This window comes from Cheilinus undulatus, linkage group 4 (genome assembly GCF_018320785.1).
Source record: "Cheilinus undulatus linkage group 4, ASM1832078v1, whole genome shotgun sequence".
Classification (NCBI taxonomy): Eukaryota; Metazoa; Chordata; class Actinopteri; order Labriformes; family Labridae; genus Cheilinus; species Cheilinus undulatus.
The window spans coordinates 14,620,429-14,641,845 of NC_054868.1; the positions used below are offsets into that span (position 1 = coordinate 14,620,429).

Here is a 21,417-nt window from a genome sequence, read left to right on the forward strand (position 1 = left end):
TTCTTTGCTTCAAATCTAACGGCAGAGTCGAAAGGGACGGAGCCCCTCCGCTTTTGGTTTGAGTTGGTGCCTGCCAAGACAACTTACGTAAGTCGTAAACAGTATAATTTTAAGCCGTTTGTAATAACAAGATCAAGCGAAGCCTAAATAGCTGGCAACGTTTGACTCAGATTGATTAGCTTGCTACCTGACATGCCGGCAGCTAACGTATTTTGCACTTGGTCATTCCTAATAGCCCCCCTCTTTAGGAGGTGCTTTGAGATGCCGTGTAAACTCCTGCACTGAAATTTACCTTGCAAACATGAGTTCACAAGAATGGCTGTTACATGAACTTTAGTTTTGATCTCTGTTAACTTGATAACTATTTGGTTTTCATACAGGAAAACAAATCCATTATGGAGGAAGCGGTGGAGTTTTTGAGCGATCACGGTAAGATTTCGTTGAAGGCTCTGGATCAAGCATGAGAACAGGCATTAGCCAAATTATGTTATTTGTTTATCTTACACATTATCTCTGGCCAAAGTTGCGTTCTAAATGGTGAATACGAGCCATTATCAAACCTGAGGTGTAGGGTGGTCGGTCAGGCTACCAGAGTATAATTTAACCTGAAAGGGCATTTGATCGTATGGAAATCAAGAAAACGGGCAGCTTCACTTGTTTTTCATTTCTGGACAGAAACCATAAAAGGAGAAAACGGCGCCATTTTCCTGTTATGGTTTTGAATTTAAACGGTAAAACGAGGAAGCGAGCCTTGCGGAAAAGGTGGAATTTTGTCTCATGTCTTCCTTTTGTTGTTTTACAATAAGGCAGTTGAGAAGCGAAAGGAGATGGTCATGTGACCCGAAAGTACACGTAAACTTTTCAAAATAAAAGCCTGAGTAAGAGGATAGATTGATGGATGGAATTTAGTTTAATTACTTTGTCCATTAAGATGTGGTTTATCACTTTACTTTTAATCTAAACTGTAAAACTGTAAGCTGTAGTATGAACATTATCATCACTGTTCTTTGAATTGTCCTCTACTACAGTGATTCTCAAATAGGGGTATGTGTACCCCTGGGGTTACATGAATGCACTCCAGGGGGTATGTGAGATTTTAAGATATTTAAGGTATTTAAAAAATAGTACCCATGCAAAAAATAAAATAGCTAAACATTTTCAATAAAATACCAGTGTAAAGGCCTTTACACAATAAGGGCAATGCAAATAAACGGCAAAATGCAAATAATTAAAAGGTGAATTTTTCAAGCCTTTCTTTGCACATTAGGAGTGACATGATTTTGCAGGTATATGTTGCACATTTTAAAAATGTGCGCTGGGAAAGTGTGCAGTGTGTTTACTCCTGTCCTCTGATAAACAATGACATTCATTTTAGGTTAAATATGATCAATAGTAATAATAAGCGAGCTGTGAGATGACTTAACTCCCCCATAGCGCACCCATGGCTTATCTGTATGTGTCACAGTCTCTCCCTCTTACCAGGATATGCAAGGCAAACACCACAAGCACGACGTTTTCAGGTGAAAATACAAAACTTTTTTCGTGTTTTGGCTGTCCATTTACACGAGGACAGCATTTTGGTGCCTGAACACAGAACAATTTTGAAACGGGCTCCAGATTGGAAGTTTTTTAAAACGTTCCCATCTCTGTTTAAACAGGGAAAACGGCAATTTCTGAAAACGCACATTCGCACTACTGTGGCAGTCAGCTGTCAAGCATGAGTGTCACAGCACTCTGAACCGAGCTGTGGCAGTTCGACCCAAGCTGTCTGATGTAGTTTACTGTGATTCAGCTTCAGTCACAGACAGCTATATTTAGAAAAGGGGACACATTGTTCTTGTTTGGAGGGCTATCAATGCCATCTAGCACGCCATGCTATTAATTTTGGAAATGATTTGCCTACCTTTACCTTTTTTATCAATCATCATGATAACCACGGCAGTCACCATCATAGCATGACAGAGAAATTTTACGGCTCATATTGACACAGAAAAATGCTTTGCAAATCAGTCTTGTTATAATGTAGATATCTGCTGAGAATAGTTAATTTCCCACTGAGCAGTTAAGTCCTACAGCTTTTGATTTCTAGTGGATTTTCTCAAAAAGCATGGCGCTGCTCATGAGCGCAACTGGAGCCTTTTCAGAATATTTCTATTTTCCTATACATCTGCTCTTTGGAAATGATTTAGACTCGATCTTTTCTCTTAAAGTTTTAATACAGAAGCGTCAGTCCGCAGACTCTCTTGTCTCCTCTATCAGCTGCATATCAGTGCACAGCTGATGGAGGAGACTGGATTGAAGCTTCCGTGTTAAGGTTAAAAAAATAATCACTTCCAAGAAGCAGATAAAATGGAGAAAGGGGAAATAGAACCAGTGTTCTGATTAAAGGCGATCGTTTTTCGCTGTGCTAAAAGCAGGAAGCGCTGCACTTTCTGAGAAAATCCATGAAAAATTAAATACTGTATGAGAAAAAATTGTCCCTGAAAATCAAAACAGTCTTTAAGGATATCTTCCTTATAACAAGACTGGTGTTGCAATGCATTTTTGTTTTTATATGTGCTTTGAAATTTTGCTGCCGCGCTATGATAGTGATAAGGAGAATTTAGTGATGAATGACTATCATGCACCCGTGTGTGATAAAAATGCAACTTGTTATCAAAAACACATAAAAAACAGTGAATGTGCTGTACTGTCCTTGTTGTAGAGACATTTTTTTGTGCAGTAAATCACCTTACTACAGCGTTTTGATGTTTCCTTCAGTCGCGTGTAGACGGAGATTATTTTCAAAACATTGCTGTGTGAACGTGGAGCTTTTTGGAAATGAATATGCAAAATGTTGTCGTGTAAACAAGGCCTAAAATTCGGCACCAGCGAGTGATATGTTTGGCCAGATGTGTGTGCGTCAGAGAAAAATTAGTCAAAAATATCTGTCGCAATTTCGCACGGTGAAGTTACATTGCTGGTGTGGAAGCTTCCATTGACTTGCTACAGGTTCAAAAAATAAATATTTCGTGTTTAGGCCTGTTCGCTTGAAAAAATGTGTTAAGTTTAGAAACTGCATTTTATATTTTGTAGGCTATTAAATTATCCTAAAATCCCTGAGTCTCCGAGGTCCATTGCAGGATGGTTTGACCCACACTGGCACATTCACAATCACTACATTCATAAATAGGTTAATGATTTATTTTTGTGAAGAAATGTTTATCTTTAAGTCAGTTCATGATTTCAGTTTGAGAAGAGATCTTAATTATAATCACAAAATGGGGCTCTAAACCATCTCTTTTATAATTAGGCTAAGTCATTTTTTACAGGCTTGTAGTTTTTTCTAGTTCTATTTATGTTTTAGTTCAAGAGAGACAACTGTAGCTGAGCAATGTTTTGCACACTGATGGTTTTAAATAGTTTTATGCTTGTCCAGTCACTGTTTTCACTAAACTAGTTTGAATACCCACATTTATTGATGAGAAGATTTGCCATGAGTGTAGTCATGCATTTTTGACATTTAAAATGTTTGTGGAAAAAAATCTAATATTTGAAATTTGAAAGTGTTTATCATTTACAAAGTTTGATCAATCAGACAGCTGTCACAGCACTGCTTAATGTCTTTTTTTTTTTGGCCAAAAAAGGCTTTGCGCTGCTCAGGGGGTACTTGGCTGAAAAAGTATTTCACAGTGGGTAGATTACTGAAAAAATGTTGAGAACCACTGCTCTGCTACAACAACATGATAACCCTGACAAAGACAAGTGGCGGAAACTGCTGGTGATTTAAAAGAAACTCTCATTGGCTGGACTTCATCTTTTGAAACCAGTCAATGAAAAATGTTCTGTAAGTGTGGAATAATGATATAATTTCTGAAACTTTAAATATTTAATGTAACTCTTCATGAAATCAATCAATCTGTTATGTACATTCTTTAACAGGTATAAATTTGTATCAGCACCTCTCGACCACATCTGAAACAGTACAAAATAAAATAACTTTATCTATCTACCTTATTTATCTTGTCTATAGATAATCTATCTTATCTATAGATAATCTATCTATTGGGGTGTGACGAGACATTTATTTCACAAGACGAGGCAAGACAAGATTTAGGCCCACAAGACGAGATTTTACACTTTTTTTTAATTTTGGAAAAAAAAATACATGGGTGGAAAATATGTCTTTTATACAAATGAAAGTCATAATTGCAAAGCATTCAGATCTATTCAGAAATGTTTAAACTAAGTACTGAAAAGGCTATAAATGCTTCCAAACAGTATGTCTTTTCAAACTCTGATTCAAACTGAATATTTTAGTGTTCTTCAAATCAAACCTTTCATTGTAACAGGCTACAAAATAATTTACTACACTATGCTCTCGTCGCTACAATTACAATAACTATTTTTAATATCATATTTAATAATATATAATAAAAGCATTTAGATTATTTTGAAAGTACTTTAAGCACTGTTTACAACAGACTGAAATATAAAGAGCTGCATCAGTAAAATTAAACTATTTCTCATCCTCTTTAAGGACATCCATATTTAAAACACTCAAAAGAAATATTTCTGTCCATACCACATTTGCTGTAATGTAGGGAAATAGTTTATTTGATCATTTTGTGGTCTTTTTTTTCTCATATGAGCTTTGACAGTATTGGACACGACGTACAGATGAGCGTTATGTGTGTGCGTTGGTGAGCAAGTGTGCGTTGGTGAGCGAGTGTGTGTTTCCGCTCTGTCTGCGGTCAGACAGCAAGCAGGGCGCATTTAACTGGGGCTAAAACTTTGTTTTTTGGAGCTAACAGTGGACTCTATGGCGCTCAAACAGAGTTTGTTTTGCTGAGTTTACTGCTGCAGTAAACGGCCCATCACGCTACCCATTTTAAGCTTCTGACTAATGATACGCACAGCCAACAGCTTATGGATGTGTGACCGACAGACGGTGAGACGAGGAAGCAGCGATGCAAAGTTACAAAGTCACAAATAGTGGCACTGAAAGCTAAATAAACACTGTTTTCTCCTCATGGAGACTGCACAGATTACCAGCAGCAGAATCTCATCATTTTGGACCGTTATGATGAACTTATTATATATAGGCGGATCATGTGCGGCCCCACGTACGTAGCATATGCGGAGGAGGTGGTGGTGATCTTAATGGGTCACGGATCAGCTCCGTTTCTTCATTAGCTCTCTCACAAACAGTTTTAAAGTCTCCAAGGCATCTTTGTGATCTTTTGTAATTACCAGTTTGGTATTTTTTTCTGAAAGGAGAGCTGCTGCTCCTACTGCCTGCACAATATTGACCTTGTGAGATTGATTTTTCCGTGACGAGAAATCTCGTAGTTGATTTGATCTCGGGAGATCTCATGGCACGAGATCTCATCACACCCCTACTATCTATCTATCTATCTATAGATCTATCTATCCCATCCATCCATCCATTGCTTTTATTTTGAAAAGTTTGTATTTATTTCCAGGTCACGGGATGTCTCTTTGCACTTCTTTACGGTGTTATCATAAAACAAAAATGGAAAACCCAGTTAACAAAATTCAGCCGTTTGTTTCAAGGTGCGCATCCTTGTTTTACTGTTCACTTTCAAAAACCAAAAAGGAAAAATGGCACCGTATTCTCATTTTATGGTTTCTGTCCAATTATGAAAAATGCTCATTGATATTCATACAGCCACTTCCTCTCTCAGAACTGTTCCCTCCATCTAGGATGTATTTTGTCTGGTATTTATAAAACTTCCACAACTACTGATAAAAACTCACAGCCAGTTACTGCTGGATCTGTCCCTGAATTGCCAAAGGCTTTTATCCTGGGTAACCATACACTCTGAGATGTTGATAGGTTTTGGCTCTCTTTTTCTACAGTTGCAAGAAAAAGTATGTGAACCCTTTGGGATATCTTGGATTTCTGCATAAACTGGTCATAAAATGTGTTCTGATCTTCATCTAAGTCACAACAATAGACAAGCAAAGTCTGTTTAAACTAATACCGCACAAAAATGATATGTTTTCATGTTTTTATTGAACAAAATATGTAAACATTTACACTGCAGGGTGGAAAAAGTATGTGAACCCCTAGGCTAATGACTGGTTGACCCTTCTTTGACAGCAATAACCTCAACGAAACCTTGTTTCCTGTAGTTGCAGATCAGACCTGCTAATGGTCAGGAGGAATTTTGGACCATTTCTCTTTACAAAACTGTTTTAGTGCAGCAATATTTTTGGGATGTCTGGTGTACATCGCTCTCTTGAGGTCATGCCACAGCATCTCAACTTGGTTGAGGTCAGGACTCTGACTGGGCCACTCCAGAAGGCGTATTTTCTTCTGTTGAAGCCATTCTGTTGTTGATTTACTTCTATGCTTTAGGTCGTTGTCCTGTTGCATCACCCATCCTCTGTTGAGCCTCAGTTGGTGGACAGATGGTTTTAAGTTTTCCTCCAAAATGTCTTGATAAACTTGGGAATTTTTTTTTCTGTGAATGACAGCAATCCGTCCAGGCTCTGAGGCAGCAAAGCAGCCCCAAACCATGGTGGTCTTTCCACCGTATTTCACAGTTGGGATGAGGTTTTGATGTTGGTGTGCTGTGCCTTTTTTCTCGACACATAGCATTGTGTATTCCCTCCAAACAACTCAATTCTTGTTTAATCTTTTACTTATTGTAGATTTGTCAACACAAATGCATGTGCCAGAGATTTCTGTAAGTCTTTAGCTGAAACTCGAGGATTCTTCTTCATCTCATTGAGCATTCCGCGCTGTGCTCTTGCAGTCATCTTTACAGGACAACCACACTTAGGGACAGTAGCAACAGTACTGAACTTTCTCCATTTGTAGACTGTCTTACCGTGGACACATGAACATCAAGGCTTTTAGAGATACTTTTGTAACCCTTTCCAGCTTCATGCAAGTCAACAATTCTTGATCGTAGGTCTTCTTAGAGCTCTTTTGTGCCAGGCATGGTTCACATCAGGCAATGCTTCTTGAGAACAGCAAATTCAAATCTGATGTGTGTTTTTTTATAGGGCAGGGCAGCTTTAACCAACACATCCAATCCCATCACATTGATTGGACTCCAGGATGGCTTACTCCTGGCTCCAATTAGCTCTTGGAGAAGTCATTAGCCAAGGGGTTCACATACTTTTTCCACCCTGCAGTGTAAATGTTTACATGTTTTGTTAAATAAAAAAAGAAATGAAAACATATCATTTTTGTGCAGTATTAGTTTAAGCAGACTGTGTTTGTCTATTGTTGTGACTAATATGAAGATCAGAACACATTTTATGACCAATTTATGCAGAAATCCAAGATATCACACATACTTTTTCTTGCAACTGTATTTTAACTAGAACAAGATAGAGAGTGGGCCATCAAGACAAGGACCACTGTGTTTCCAATTGCATTTTAAAAATAGTGCAGTTTGGTCCCAAAGCGTGTCACATCTGAACAATTGAACGAGATGACTGTTGAATTGTTTGTGTTTAGTTCACAGGTTGAATTCTTCCCTTAGGGGTTTTCCGATTGGAAATCATTCTCAGTCCACATCGCTGCAGGTAAACTTTGATTTAGTGATGGTCAGGGATGTTCCTTTTTTATATGTCGATTGCTGTAGTTACATTTTGGTGTTTGTGTAGTGCATAGTCTAACAACATTATTAAAGAGACAAAACAAAAGACGTTCCCAGTAGGATGCTGGACTGCCAGTGCAGATTCTAAGTGTCTCAGGCATGATTCTACAATCCACCTTTAAAAAAGGTGTTCCTTTCTTGGTATTTTGATTATGGTCTCACACACTGTAAAGTTATGGTACAGAATATTCAATAGCTCAACCATTCAGAGACCTCCCCAGTGCATCTGTGGGGTGAGGATTTTTATGTTCTGTCAGAGACTGCTTTTAGGTACAAACTCTTATTATGAGATTTTGGGATCCCCTCAAAACAATTTTGTGTTAATTAAACATTCTGTAAGGGGCTCTGACTCCTAGGTAGAGTAGACTATTCTCTAGTTGAAAATCCCATTACCACTGCTCTCACATTAATTTAGTGGAAAGAGTCTGATCTTATCTCCTTGTTGTAAGCAAAGTCTTAGTGTTCAAAGGATTATAAATGATTTCAAGCCTTTCATGGAACTTTTGTTAGTGTATTATATGCCCAAAGGTCTATATAATGGAGTATATTAGTAATTTTACTGTTGATTAAATTGTTATTTGTATAGCCAGATCCCTCCCACAAACAAAAGATTTGCTTGAGGCACGTTCCTTGTTGCAGAGCCTCTATATCTCCTCAGTGCATGGGTTAAGGAGTAAGGATTTTTTGTGTTCACATGAATGCATACCACATTTTTAAATCATCATTTTTATCTGATTGTGCTGATAAATGTTTAAGTTAATTATGTAAAGGAACTGTTTATTGCTAACTCTTGGCCCCTGAATCTTTTCTGATTAGCAAGGTGTGGAGAGAAGATGGTCAGGGCAATCTGCACCCTGGATCCTAGATAGGTCAGTCACATTGTCCAAAAAAATCTTGTATATTGTTTAACAGCACATTCAAGTTATAGAAATGAAAATTAATAACCTGACTGTCTTCATGATTAATCTGTGTTTCAGTGTAACTGCTCCTCTGATTGCAGAGTATGATCGGCACATGGTTGAAATGACTGAACAGCTGCAGAGATACCAGGTGAAAAACAGTATGGCTTTCAAATTTAGCCAATTAAATTAAAACTGAAATTGAAATTGAAAAAACACACACTATATAAATTCCGACTTGCCTAATAAAAAAATAATGGAACTTTTAAGTTTTTTTAATGGGATGCTGACATTTTTACTATTTTAATATGCTTTACTTATAAACAAAAAAGTTAATCTTAGATATTTTTATTTAATACTACAATAAGAAAACTGTTAATGCCATTTTTTAAGTGACATGCAGTCAAATATGCAAATCCTTAATCCTTTTAACCTTAATTGTGGATTCTACAAAATATTATGGCTTTACTAATTGATTATTCTCTTCATTGCACCTGTTCAAATCAACAGTCACTGGTGGAAGATATCAAAGTGAAGCTGGAGAGGGTTGTCAAGGAGAATGAAAGGTAAAACAATTCCTCTGGTGCCAAAAAATGAGCAGAGGGATATTCTATGAAAGTAGATAAAGGGTTAAGCCTGGCTTACTTCGGTTAGTCTTTCTTATTTTAGTAGGAACTTCATTCCATCAACGTGGCTAATTGGAGGCTCAGGTGGGTAAGCATGGTTACTTAGACTTAAGAGCTAGCCTGCTCCTGAGCAGGTCAACTGTCCAGCCCAGTCTAGCTGTGCTTCAAAAAATGTCAGATGGGCTGAAACTGGTACGCCACATAAGGTTTCGCCAAGAGTATGCTGCCCTCGTTTACATATTGTAATTCATTCAGGCTACAAATTCTGTCAGTACATTTTAAAACAGCATGACAAAGGTTTTACACAGATCTAACAAAACAGATTGTCTCCATTTTTTCACAATAAAACGAATTGCAAAGATTTACTTTAGTTTCAAAGACTAATTGAAAAATTAGCTTTGGCTGTGGGTCAGTATCACCATAATTTTGGAAATGTTGTCATTTCTAAAAGAGAGAGTATAGATTTTACATCTAACTAAAAACTAATTTTAATAAATTATTCTATGACTTAAAGAATCTATGGTTTTTTGAGTTGTAGCACTTTGTGCAAATAAACTGCAAATAGTTTACAAGAAATTTACTAAAAAGCTTATATCAACCTGTCATGGATGCATCAAAATGGCTTTAAACATTTATATTAGATAATGATTATAAAATCTAAAATTTGACAAAGTATTTTTTTATCAACAATTAATTTAGATATAGTTTAGTTTATTTGAAACACTTTTTTACTCATGAAAACTGTTTAAAAAAAAGTATTCTTTTAATTAACATGAGTATGACTGGGTTAACAGTATGTGGCTCTAGAGGACAGCAAAAAGCAGATTGTAGAATGGCTCTAAGGGGTAAATTAATGATAGAAGGATTTGAAAAAGGGTGGACCTTTGGGCTAGTTAGCTGTTAATGAACACAGTGATAGTTAAAATGAATTATTGTTTAAGGCAACTGCATACTGTTTAACAAAATATATACATTTTATTTTTCTTTATTGATCAGAATCAGCTTTATTGGCCAAGTATGCTTACACAAAGGAGTTTGGTTCTGGTTTGCTTTACTGTCAATGTACAGGAATTGCATTTAAGTACAAAAATAAAAACCGGAAAAAATAACATTGTTATAAGGTTGAAATATTGTATCCAGAGTACCGTAAGTTGTCAAAATTTTTGATACTTTTTTGATATCACATGCTTTAATTGTACAATATCAGTTATTTTTTCAGTTTGATGGTACTTGAAATTAGGGGTGCGCGAATAGACGATCTCATATCGTGAAGAAATAGAATGTACTGGCCATCTGCTTAATCTGTTTTATCGTAGGGTTGGCTCTACTACTTCTTGCTCTTTGCCCCCCCCCACCCCTTCTGCTCCCCAATGCAGCAGAGCCTGACGCTAAAAGTGAAAGTGAAACTTAAGATTTAGTTCTCACGTCGATGTTTAACTCTTATATGAAGCTTTGTCTTGGTTCTCTGAACAATCAGTGTGCAAAAAAATGTTTATTTGCACAATCTGAACAAAGCTTATCAACGGTTTTTTGATGAGCTCTGAAGACAGCATTTTCCGGTCTGCTGAGGTTCAAACAAGTGTGAGAGATAAAGCATACCGCGGTTCAGCGGAGTAAAGTGTGTCTGAGGCAGATAGCCTACTGTTGTAGCAGTTACAGACGACATTGTTTTGCTTTCAATTATTACTTTCCGAGTTATTTACAAGCCTCTCCACCTGGCAAGTAAATGTCGGGATAACGCAGTCACAAGTGAAATGTTATAACATCAGTGTCTTTTTACGGAGGGAGGCGGTGATGTCCGTGACGTCCAGACATAGATCATTATTAGAAAATGTTTTAAACAGTAAAATCATTGATTCACTAGTGTCTTGGCCTACATTCATACTGCTGCAGAACGTAATCCTGCCTTTCCTCCTGTTCTCTCCTTCATTGTAAGCAGCAGACAGGTGCCAGTGTAACACATTTATGTCACTGCTCATCACAGCCTTATTCAAAGCGGTAAATAAACGTATACTCAACCTTTTTTAAATAAAAAATAAAATTGCGTTAAAATAACATACAGTCACTACTTAACTGCATAACCCTGTCTCAAAAATTCATCAAATTTGTGTCATATTCATATTTTCTTTTTTTTGGCAGTCTGTAAACAAGGCTGAAGTAAATGTGATGTTAAATTGCATACTGTATGATCAGGCTACTTGTTTAAAGCTTCAGCTTCAGGAATTCTTTTTAAAGACCATATACTTCAAAATGCAAATCAAAGTGTCAAAATGTGCTTAATAAACAGTAAAGTACATTTTAAAACACAGACGAAGACACACATAATAATTCTAAAGCGTTGCAGAAAATTTAGAAATTGGTTCCAGAAGACAGAATAGATCAAAATGCAGGAAAATAAATGTTTGGAACTTTAATATAATGTGGGACAAGACACAGGTTTGTTTTTCTGGTCACTAACTTGCAAATTTGTCTTAGAAATTTAATGAAAAAATTGAGATAAAATCGAGATCGTCATCTGACCATAAAAAAATCGTGATATGATTTTTTTTTCCATATTGCCCACCCCTCCTTGAAATACTAAAGTCTGAAGAAGAAAACATTTACAGAGACAGTGCATGTAACCAGGGACCATCAAATGAGACTGAATGCCAGTGACCTATTGCTGAAACATAGTGGTGACACAAAGGTAGAAGATGTTATTTCTGAACTGTTTCACAGAGATTACGCTCAAAGAAGTTAGAAACATACCAGAACCTCTGTGCAGGCAGGATTCTGTACAGTGTCTTGTTGATGCATAAGACATGTCTCTTTCCACCTGCTGTTTGCCTCTCTGTTCTGCTCTCCATTACAGCCTCTGTCTACACTGTTTAATTCACCAGTTAGGAAATAGGTTTTGTTAGGTCTCTTGAGGATAACTTAAAGATGCACACTGTAAATGTCTGGTCCGTATAGATAGGAAGCAGAGGAGAGAGACAGCAATGTATTCTGGTCCTACCCTGGAACTTCACGGTCTTGAACAAACACTGACACCCATAAAATGACCTAAATATGAAAAGAATACAGAGAGCAGCATCACTGCAGACACTTGTCCTGGTTTAGTAATAGAAATTTAGAGGAAATATTTCAGTTTCGGTAGGCCTTAAACTTTTATTTTATTCTATTTTTTAGGAAAATCATATTGATTTGATTTGATTTTTATGCATCTCAAACTTAAATAAAATCATGCATTCAACCTTTAGTAATGACAATTTCAAAGTTCGAGAAGGAAGCCTAAAGCTAAACTCGCCCTGCCCCTATCTACAATATTACGTCACTTTATGAATTCATCACCTGATGTATAAACATCCATGTAGCAAATTTATTTGCTTCACTTATTTCTGGATGTGCGACAACCAGTTTTAGGCATATCAAAAAAAAGGACACAAGTAAATAACCTTACATGAGGACAAAATTATTAGCCCCCCTTTGGAAATTTCATTGACTTAAATGTTTTTCTCAAGTGCTGTTAAACAGAGAAAAGACTTTATCACGGCTTTTTTAAACATCCTAGTTTTATTTTGGATGCAAAAATTATTTCACTTTGCACACAGAAATGAAAATATTCCACAAAAACTAAAAACTACCAGTGTCTGAATTATTAGCCCCCCTGGCACTTATAGTCAGTAGTGTCTCCTTTTTGCTGGATAATAGCCTCCAATCATTTGTTGTAGTTTTCAACAAGTCTAAGATACGTCTTCTGAGAAATCCCAGCCCACTGTTCTTTGGTGAATCTCTCAAGCTCCTCCAGATTTGATGGCCTTCTGGCATGGACCTTTATCTTCAGTTTAACCCCACAGATTTTCAATGGGATTAAGTTGGGGCTTTGTGCAGGCCACTCAATAAGACTCACTTTGGTCTTCTTTCTCTTAATGTAAGCACCGTCTCTGTGGCCAAAGAGCTCTGGTTTAGTTTTATCTGACCAATGGACACGCTTCCAGTATTCATAACCTCTCCAGGTTGTCCTTAGCCAGACTTAAGTCTGGCGTGAAAGTGTCTCTTCTGCAAAAGGGGAGGTTTTCTTGTTCTGTAACCTCACAGTCTATTCCTGTGCAGGGCTCTAGTGATGGTCTTCTTTGAGACTACAATTCCTGACTTGGCTAAGTCCTTCACTAGTGTCTTGGCAGTTGTTCTGGGGTCTGTAGACACACCTCTCACTAGTTTTCTTTCCAGGGTCATTGAAATCTTTCTCTGTCTACCTCTCCCAGGCTTGTTCTGCGCTGTGTGGCTCTCACTGATTTCTTGATTATACTATTATACTTTAACCTGACACGCCAGATGGATTTGTTTCACACATCCATCTGGAAAAGCTTTGATAGGAAAATTTTGAGAAAAGGAAAAGGCTTTGAAAAAAACTCGGAGTGTGATTGAATGAACGTTCTGTCTGTCACACCTCTATGGGCCAAAAGGAGCAACAACACACGTGGCGTAGCAGCTATCGAGCTGTGCATGCACAGCTACGGGGAATAACACGAAACATGGTGACTATAGACATGTAAGTACACGACTTCTGTCATTTTTGAAAAGAAAACAACTTACTGCTGTTCTTTGTTCTTCTTTTAACGAAGAATTGTTGTCAAGTGCTGATAAAACTTACACTTTAGCAGCATCCACGCTAAGCTCTTCCGCCATAATTGTACCCCCTCTTGCTGCTGCTTGTTTATGTCACGACTCTGCCAGGCCTGAAAGTACTGCCCCTTTTCACCGATTGGTCCTGTCACTTTCTAATCGAGCCCAAATGGTTCAGACAGAAGCTTTTATACTGTGCGTAATCTGGGAAATAACCCTTGGTTTTAACTTGATTTTACAAGCTTTGAGCATTACAAACTTAAGGCACATCATTGACCAACAGTTGTTTTTGCTAAGGTCAGTTCTAAAGGGGGATAATAATTTTTTTTTTTTTTTTTTTTTTTTTTTTTTAGGGCGTGTTGCCTTTATTTGGAGAGGACAGGACAGTGGATGGTGTAGGGAATCATGAAGAGAAAGTCAGGAATACTAGGACTATGAATCACTAACAGTAAAAGGCTTACTGACCACAAAATAATCTAATTCAAATGCTGAGTCTAGTGGGAAAATAGAATTCTATTTTTCTTATTTTATTTAAGGAGCTTTATTGTTTAATATTGTGTCTTCCTCACAAACATGTAGTTTACTTTTATGTAATTTTCCAAGTCCATGTTGACATTGATCAACTTGGTGTTAATAAAAGTGACAGTGGGACATCTGATCCATGTGGATTTGACATAGAGGTGACTGTTTTTGTTATTTCTTTGTAAATTGAAAATATTCAAATATAAATCATGTATTGCCATGCAGCTAAATTACTACTAAAAAATGATTTTCGCTCCATACTGCCAAAATTAGTTTTGGGATTGTGTGAGAAGAGAATACCGGCACTTAGTTTTTCCGGTTAAAGCACTGGCGACAACTCTGATCCAGAGTAAAAATATCTTCATTTGATGCAATTTATTTTAGATACCCTTTAAATATTGACTCTTCCTTTGCCAGGTTGCATGCAGAACTGAAGGAGTCAGTTAAGAAGCAGCTTGATGCCCTGCCAGCAGCTTGCGATGTAGGGGGCAGCGTACTGGAGGAGGAAACAATCATCAGAAACCTCCAACAACAAGTCCAGCTGTCTGAACAGGTATGTGTCCATGTGTCCTGTAATTTCTACACCAGTGGTAATTTTTTTCCACCTTTACTTACAGAGAAATGAAACAACATGTTCTATACAGTAGTAGTTACTAAAGATTTAAATGGATAGCACAGACATGCGGAAGACAACTGTAGGGGCTCAGACGTGTTTAAAATTCAAGTTTTCACTCAGTAGGAGAAGGGTTTGGAGCTCTTTGGCAGCATGTTGGTGCACCAGTAAGGGATAAATCTCTGTATGATTGTCCTCTCTCTGTCTCGCTCTCTCTCTCTCTTTCTCTCACTCTCTCACTCTCTCTTTCACTCTCCCACTCTCCTTTCTGGACTGTGTGCACTGATCCCAGGCTAGGTGAAATAATCATGATGTCAGATCAGATATTGTGGACAACAGGTTGCTGTTTTACAACCATAGTCAGTTGTGCTGAATGTATATTTTTAATAGATATGCCAGTCTTGTAAATTCAGCATCAGTGGATGATAAAATGTTTAAAACTGGAAAAACTATCATACAAGAGCAGCATGATATTTTTGTCTGACTTGTTTAAAATTCTTACAGATAAATCCTCACTCTAAAGTAGCTAATTAACATTTTTGTGTGTAAAACACAGCGCTCATTAAATGGTAAGTGCATCTGATACTGAATATTATCTCATTGTGGCATATCCGCCCTTGACCCCCTGCTTTAAACTTTTGCCTTTGCGTGAGTTTGCGTAAGAGTTTGATGCATTCAAATCATGTAGCCTGTGATCCCTCATCAGAAGCAGTTGATAAGTGATCCCCAGTCTCTTAGCCAATGCTGATGTTCAAAATAACAATTTGACTGATACCGATGTTTTTTCATTAACCATTCTTAATCGTTTTAATTTTTGTGATTGTTGGCTTTTTTATACAGTCATGGCCGAAAATATTGGCACCCCTGGAATTTTTCCAGAAAATACACCATTTCTCCCAGAAATTGTTGCAATTACAAACGTTTTTGGTATACATGTGTTTATTTCCGTTATGTGCATTGGAACAACACAAAAATCCAAAGAAAAAAGCCAAAATTGACACAATTTTACACAAAACTCAAAAAATGGGCCAGACAAAATTGTTGGCACCCTTAATACTTAATATTTGGTTTCACACCCTTGGAAAAAAAATAACTGAAACCAATCACTTCCTATAACCATCAACAAGCTTCTTACACCTCTCAACTGGAATTCTGGACCACTCTTCTTTTGCAAACTGCTGCATTGTCCTGCTGGCACACCCATGACCTCTGACCCAGACCCAACTTTCTGACACTAGGCCCTACATTGCGGCCCAAAATTTTTTGATAGTCTCCAGATTTCATGATTCCTTACACACAGTCAAGGCACCCAGTGCCAGAGGCAACAGAATAACCGCAAAACATCTTTGATCCTCCACCATGTTTGACTGTAGGTACTGTGTTCTTTTCTTTGTAGGCCTCATTCCATTTTCTGTAAACTGAAGAATGACGTGCTTTTCCAAAAAGCTCTACCTCAGTCTCATCTGTCCACAAAATGTTCTCCCAGAAGGATTGAGGCTTACTCAGGTACATTTTTGCAAACTCCAGTCTGGCTTTTTTATGTCTCTTTGTCAGCAGTGGGGTTCTCCTCGGTCTCCTGCCATAGCACTTCATCTCATTCAGATGACCACGTATGGTCCCCTCTGACACTTTTGGACCCTGAGTCTGCAGGACAGCCTGAATTTGTGTGGAAGTTGACTGAGGATGTTTATCCACCATTCCAACTATCCTGCTTTGCATTCCTTTGTCAGTTTTTCTCTTTAGTCCACGTCCAGGGAGATTAGCCACAGTTCCATGGGTTATAAACTTCTTGATTATATTACACACAGTGGACAAATGAATCTCAAGATCTCTGGAGATGGTCTTGAAACCTTGAGATTGTTCATATTTTTCCACTATTTCTCTTCTTAAGCCCTCAGACAATTCTGGGCTCTTCTTTCTCTCCTCCATGCTTGGTGTGACACACACAGGCACACAAAGGCTGACTCAACTTTTAGACATTCTAGCTGGCTTTAGGTGTGATTTCTATATTGCCAGCACCTCTTACTGCCAAAGGTGAGTTTAAATGAGCATCACATGCTTGAAATAAAATTATTTACCCACAGTTTTAAAAGGGTGCCAATAATTTTGTCCTGCCCATTTTCTGAGTTTGTGTAAAGTTATGTCAATTTTGTCTTTTTTCTTTGGATTTTTTTTGTTGTTCCAATGCACATAAAGGCAATAAACGTGTATACCATAAACATTTATAATTGCAACAATTTCTAGGAGAAATGGTGTATTTTCTGGAAAAATTCCAGGGGTGCCAATATTTTCGGCCATGACTGTATATGCCAGAGACCAGAATTATTTATATTGTTGAACAACAGTTTATATTCTCAATAACTTTAGTGGGGCAAATTCAACCATAGATATCAACATACAACTTTTTATTTACACTTTTTTCCCAATGAAAGACACATTTTTTTTTTTTTTTTTTAAAGAAAAAGAACTGCAGCATAGCCTTTTCTGCCATAAGTAAATCACTACTTAATTTTTTCCCAAATCAACCTCAGCATAAACTATATTGTTATAAACAATCTTGTTTAATCCTTATTTTGGAAAAACAGTGATACTATTAAAAAATGATTTGTTGCCCAGCCGACCTCATATTCCAATTCTTAGTATGATGCCAATATAGTGCCCAGCCCTACCTCAAAGCAATTTTCTTGGTTAGATGCATGCTTTTCTCTATCAAGATTAGCATCTCTGACTTGTTGTAGCTCAGTCTCTTTCTCACTCCAAGATGTGTGAAGCAGCCCGCCTCCAGCACCAGTGGCAGGCATGCCAGTCAGGTACATGTTATCCTGTTCCCATGCACTTTGTTGTAAGTCCTCATCAATATAACGGCCCTTGTGTGGGAATCTAATGAGGTAGCAATGCAGAAAGTGGATCAGACTGTATTTGTTTGAATCTTCTGCTAACAGCCTGGATGTCATACTATTTGCCGATGACCACCAACGGGACAACCATATGTTGATGTTAGACCAATGCGTTGGTGCATCATTAGCTTGCTGCAGTATTGAAAAAAACCTCAGGCTCCCATTTTTCTATGATACTTCATATTTGTACGGTTCGAGTGAGAAAGACAGACTTCAAAACTATCATTATTCTCTGCATTGTCCTTGATAACCAAGCAAGTATGATACCATTTATGTAAAGTTGTAAATTACTACCAAATTGTGTACTACTGATGTCAAAGTTCAAAATTTTTGGTATTAAAGACACGACCCTCTACTACTATCATAGTTAGATGATCACACTAGACTGTGAAGCTTATTTGTTAAACCTGTTGTTCATGACATCTGTATTGAGAAATTTCTTTTTTTATGATTGTTTTTTTTTAATGAACAGAACCAACAGGTGTTTTAAACAATAATGAGGCTAAAGCTGACTGTAACAACAAGTGAAGAAAAGTAAAACCTTGAGAACAGAGACAAACAACAAAAAAAATCATGAGTATATGTGTAATATAAATAAGATGTAAAGAAAAAATACAACTGAAATGATGATGCCCAGGCATCTTAAATGTTGTTTTTTTTTCCCTCTAAAAAGGCACATTTGCAGTGTTTCCTGCAGTTATCTATATGTTTGTATAGGTTTCAAGTGTTAATGTATTTCATGATCTGGTAATACTAATGGACATTAGAAATGAGTGGTAGTAACCCCATTTTGAATTGTATTCCTCCACCTTATTCAACAGCCTGTATGATAGTGGTTCTAAGGCAGCCAGGGGTGTATAGTGCATTTTCTATATTTTGCCTGTTAGTTTTGAACGTTGTTCAAACGAATCCAAATACCGCTCCTGTGACTCTCACTCATCATCTGTGCACCTGCTGCTATGCACGCACTGGTCTCTTTTTGAGGAAACCTGTTCACAAACAGGAGCCAACTCTCCTATTCATATTGTAGGGCTGACTTGTTTGGCACATCACTACCACAGAGCAACAAACTGACTGCTGCAACAGCTGCACTGAATGTACTTGAATTAAGGTGTCACTTTTGCACACAATCATAGCTGAACAAAAGACCACTGTTGCATCTACTACTCTCTCACCTGCTTGATGAATGGATATGACCTAAAAAGACAATTTGAGAGAGTTGTCTTGTTAATAGTCTAGCTGTTTATCCTGTTCCAGATTTGTCTTTCTGCTGAGTGCAAGTAGATTGTTGATATTGTTTCTCACAAGTTAGGCCTACATGCTAAATTATCAAATTCTCAGCATGCATAAATGCCACAAATAAGAATGAACCTGTGTTAATTTTTGTATGTGTATTTGTTTAGGAACGGTTGCATGCCATGGAGCTCTGGCAGACAGCAGAACAGCAGCTTGACAGCCTTCAACAGGCCTATCAGAAGACCATCCCTGATAGACAGAATCTGAATGCCCAGGGACAACAGCTCAAGGTTTCCAAATATCCCAAATGTACATTTTGAGACTGCCCATTTTTAGCCGACAATCAGAATTTCCCTGTTTTGAACACTAGATGGAGCCATCTCCATAGACATAAGATCAACTAAGGCAGTTTGGCATTAGTTGATGCTTGTTGTTAGCAAAGGTTACTGCATGACGTTAACTTTAATGTATTGACTGTTGTTTTGTTTTGTTTTTTTTAATCATAGGACCAGCTTATTCAGTTCCAGCAGCACACAGAGAAACTTCACCTGGCCAATCAGAGACTGGAAAGTGTAAGTGATGGAAATATGATTATTATTTATTTATCAATATTAAATTCACTTTTGCCTCTTTATTACCCAAGTGACTGAAATTTTGAGTAATCCAGAATTAACTCTGTTCTTATTACTGTTTTTTGTAATTAGCTCTTGTTCTTGTAAACAGTGAAAGGCATCACTTTGGTGATTATGAATAAATGTCTGGGTTGCAAGCTGAGAAAATCTGTAACCACCTGATCTTTTTTGCCTTTTCTAGCATATTATTATAGCTTTTCTCCATATTTTTCATTTATTGAGATACACAAACAAAATCTTGTGAAACTGTACAGAGTATTTTTAGACAGCAGTGTAACGGATTATTTATCTGAAGTTTGAGGTATAGATATTGTTTTGCTGTTTCATTGTCTTATTCTAGTGGTTCCCAAAGTTGGTTTAATTTAATGCAAGACTAAAGCCATCAGGTGGGTTATGCTGAATGATGAAAATGCAGGAAAAAAATCTCAGAATGCATTTTTCACATGATAGCAATAATGTAGGGGCCTGCCACTCCTTAAAGATGCACACAAATATCACCTGTGCGATATTCAACTCATTATGTCCACTCAGTTCTACAGTCCATACATTACAGTTATTTAGCATGCAAAGTAATGTCATGGTTTTTGGCTGTTGTGTTCTTTTGTGTTGTTCTTATGTTAGTGTTGAGAAAGGCTGGTCAGTGAGTGTGTGAATCTGTATACAATATGATATGCTTCGACCACTTCCAAGGACAGTGGTGGTCCCAAGTCTGGCACTATTGCTTTAGGGGTTGTTTGCTGAAAACTTTGGGATCCCGTCTTACACATTGAACCTATACACAAAGGTAGACATACTTACCAGGCTTTGTGTTGAACACAGTACAGTATGCTGGGAAAGAGTAATACTATATCATTCAAATGCATTTTTAATGACTGGTCAGCCCCCCCCCCCCTTTCTGTTTGGAAATCATGAATATTCATTAGAGGCCTTTTTATGGCAAGTCCAATGGGACTTTGTAGTTATGCTACACTTACGCCAGTCATGCGTGTCTTGCCACACACAGAATAACCAGCACTTCTTGAAGACAGTGACAGAGCAGAACAAGGAGATAGGGGAACTACACAGTCACCTCAGGTATGTAAATACCCTTAGTTTCAAAATGACTGTTATCACTGGTCTGCCCTGGTTTGACTTTAGAGTTATGTTGCACATCAGATATAATTTGTTTGACACATACAAAAGAAAGAAAACATGTGAGACAACAATCCTACTCCAACATCTTTACAATAATACGAATACTGTTGCATTTGCAAGTGAGTCTGGTCAACTAAATAAACTCTTCAAACTCTGATTAATGTAAAGTGCCTTGATTACTGTTTTCTCTTTGCCCTATTGCTAAAGGCAAGCCAAGGGTGAGTGTAGAATAGCAACAGTCAAAGTGGATGAGATGACCAAATTGCTACAGACTCTCCAGGACCAGATGAAGAAATGGGTGAGGGCAAAGTCAAAGATCCATTGAAAATAAAATGTTTACTTGGGAAAGTGAGTAGAAAACACAGTCAGGGCTGTTTAGAGTGAATACATCTTGAAGTAGCACTGAGCAAATTAAACTTTAGTCAGTTTCACAGTTAATATGGCATGCTTGTATAAATGTTTTTAAATCCAGGAGGAGGATATGGCAGAGGCTAAAGGACGAGAGGGCGCTGCAGATAGAAGGCTCCAACAGCTTCAGACTTCTGTGAGTCAGATGGAGGCCAGGTAATTGACTACAATCCAGCTTTCCCTATTTTCTTACCCTTTTAGGTATTTCAGCCAAATATAATGAATG

The 21,417-nt window shown here is 37.5% G+C and overlaps 1 protein-coding gene across 3 annotated transcripts in view; it reads left to right on the top strand.

The window, feature by feature from the left end:
- Positions 1–11: 11 nt before the first annotated feature.
- The window catches only part of sclt1 (sodium channel and clathrin linker 1), a 95,867-nt gene continuing 74,461 nt past the window's right edge, over positions 12–21,417 (top strand). The window contains exons 1-12 of one of the 3 annotated variants that reach the window (XM_041784386.1): positions 12–87; positions 381–429; positions 7,478–7,545; positions 8,436–8,488; positions 8,597–8,669; positions 9,029–9,084; positions 14,689–14,824; positions 19,185–19,307; positions 19,524–19,589; positions 20,653–20,723; positions 20,991–21,081; positions 21,256–21,347. In XM_041784386.1, coding sequence (XP_041640320.1) covers positions 396–429; positions 7,478–7,545; positions 8,436–8,488; positions 8,597–8,669; positions 9,029–9,084; positions 14,689–14,824; positions 19,185–19,307; positions 19,524–19,589; positions 20,653–20,723; positions 20,991–21,081; positions 21,256–21,347 — 863 coding nt within the window. In that variant the 5' untranslated portion in view covers positions 12–87; positions 381–395. Of the gene's footprint in view, positions 88–380; positions 430–7,476; positions 7,546–8,435; positions 8,489–8,596; positions 8,670–9,028; positions 9,085–14,688; positions 14,825–19,184; positions 19,308–19,523; positions 19,590–20,652; positions 20,724–20,990; positions 21,082–21,255; positions 21,348–21,417 lie in introns of those variants that run through there. The other 2 variants (XM_041784387.1, XM_041784388.1) reach the window with 2 other exon arrangements.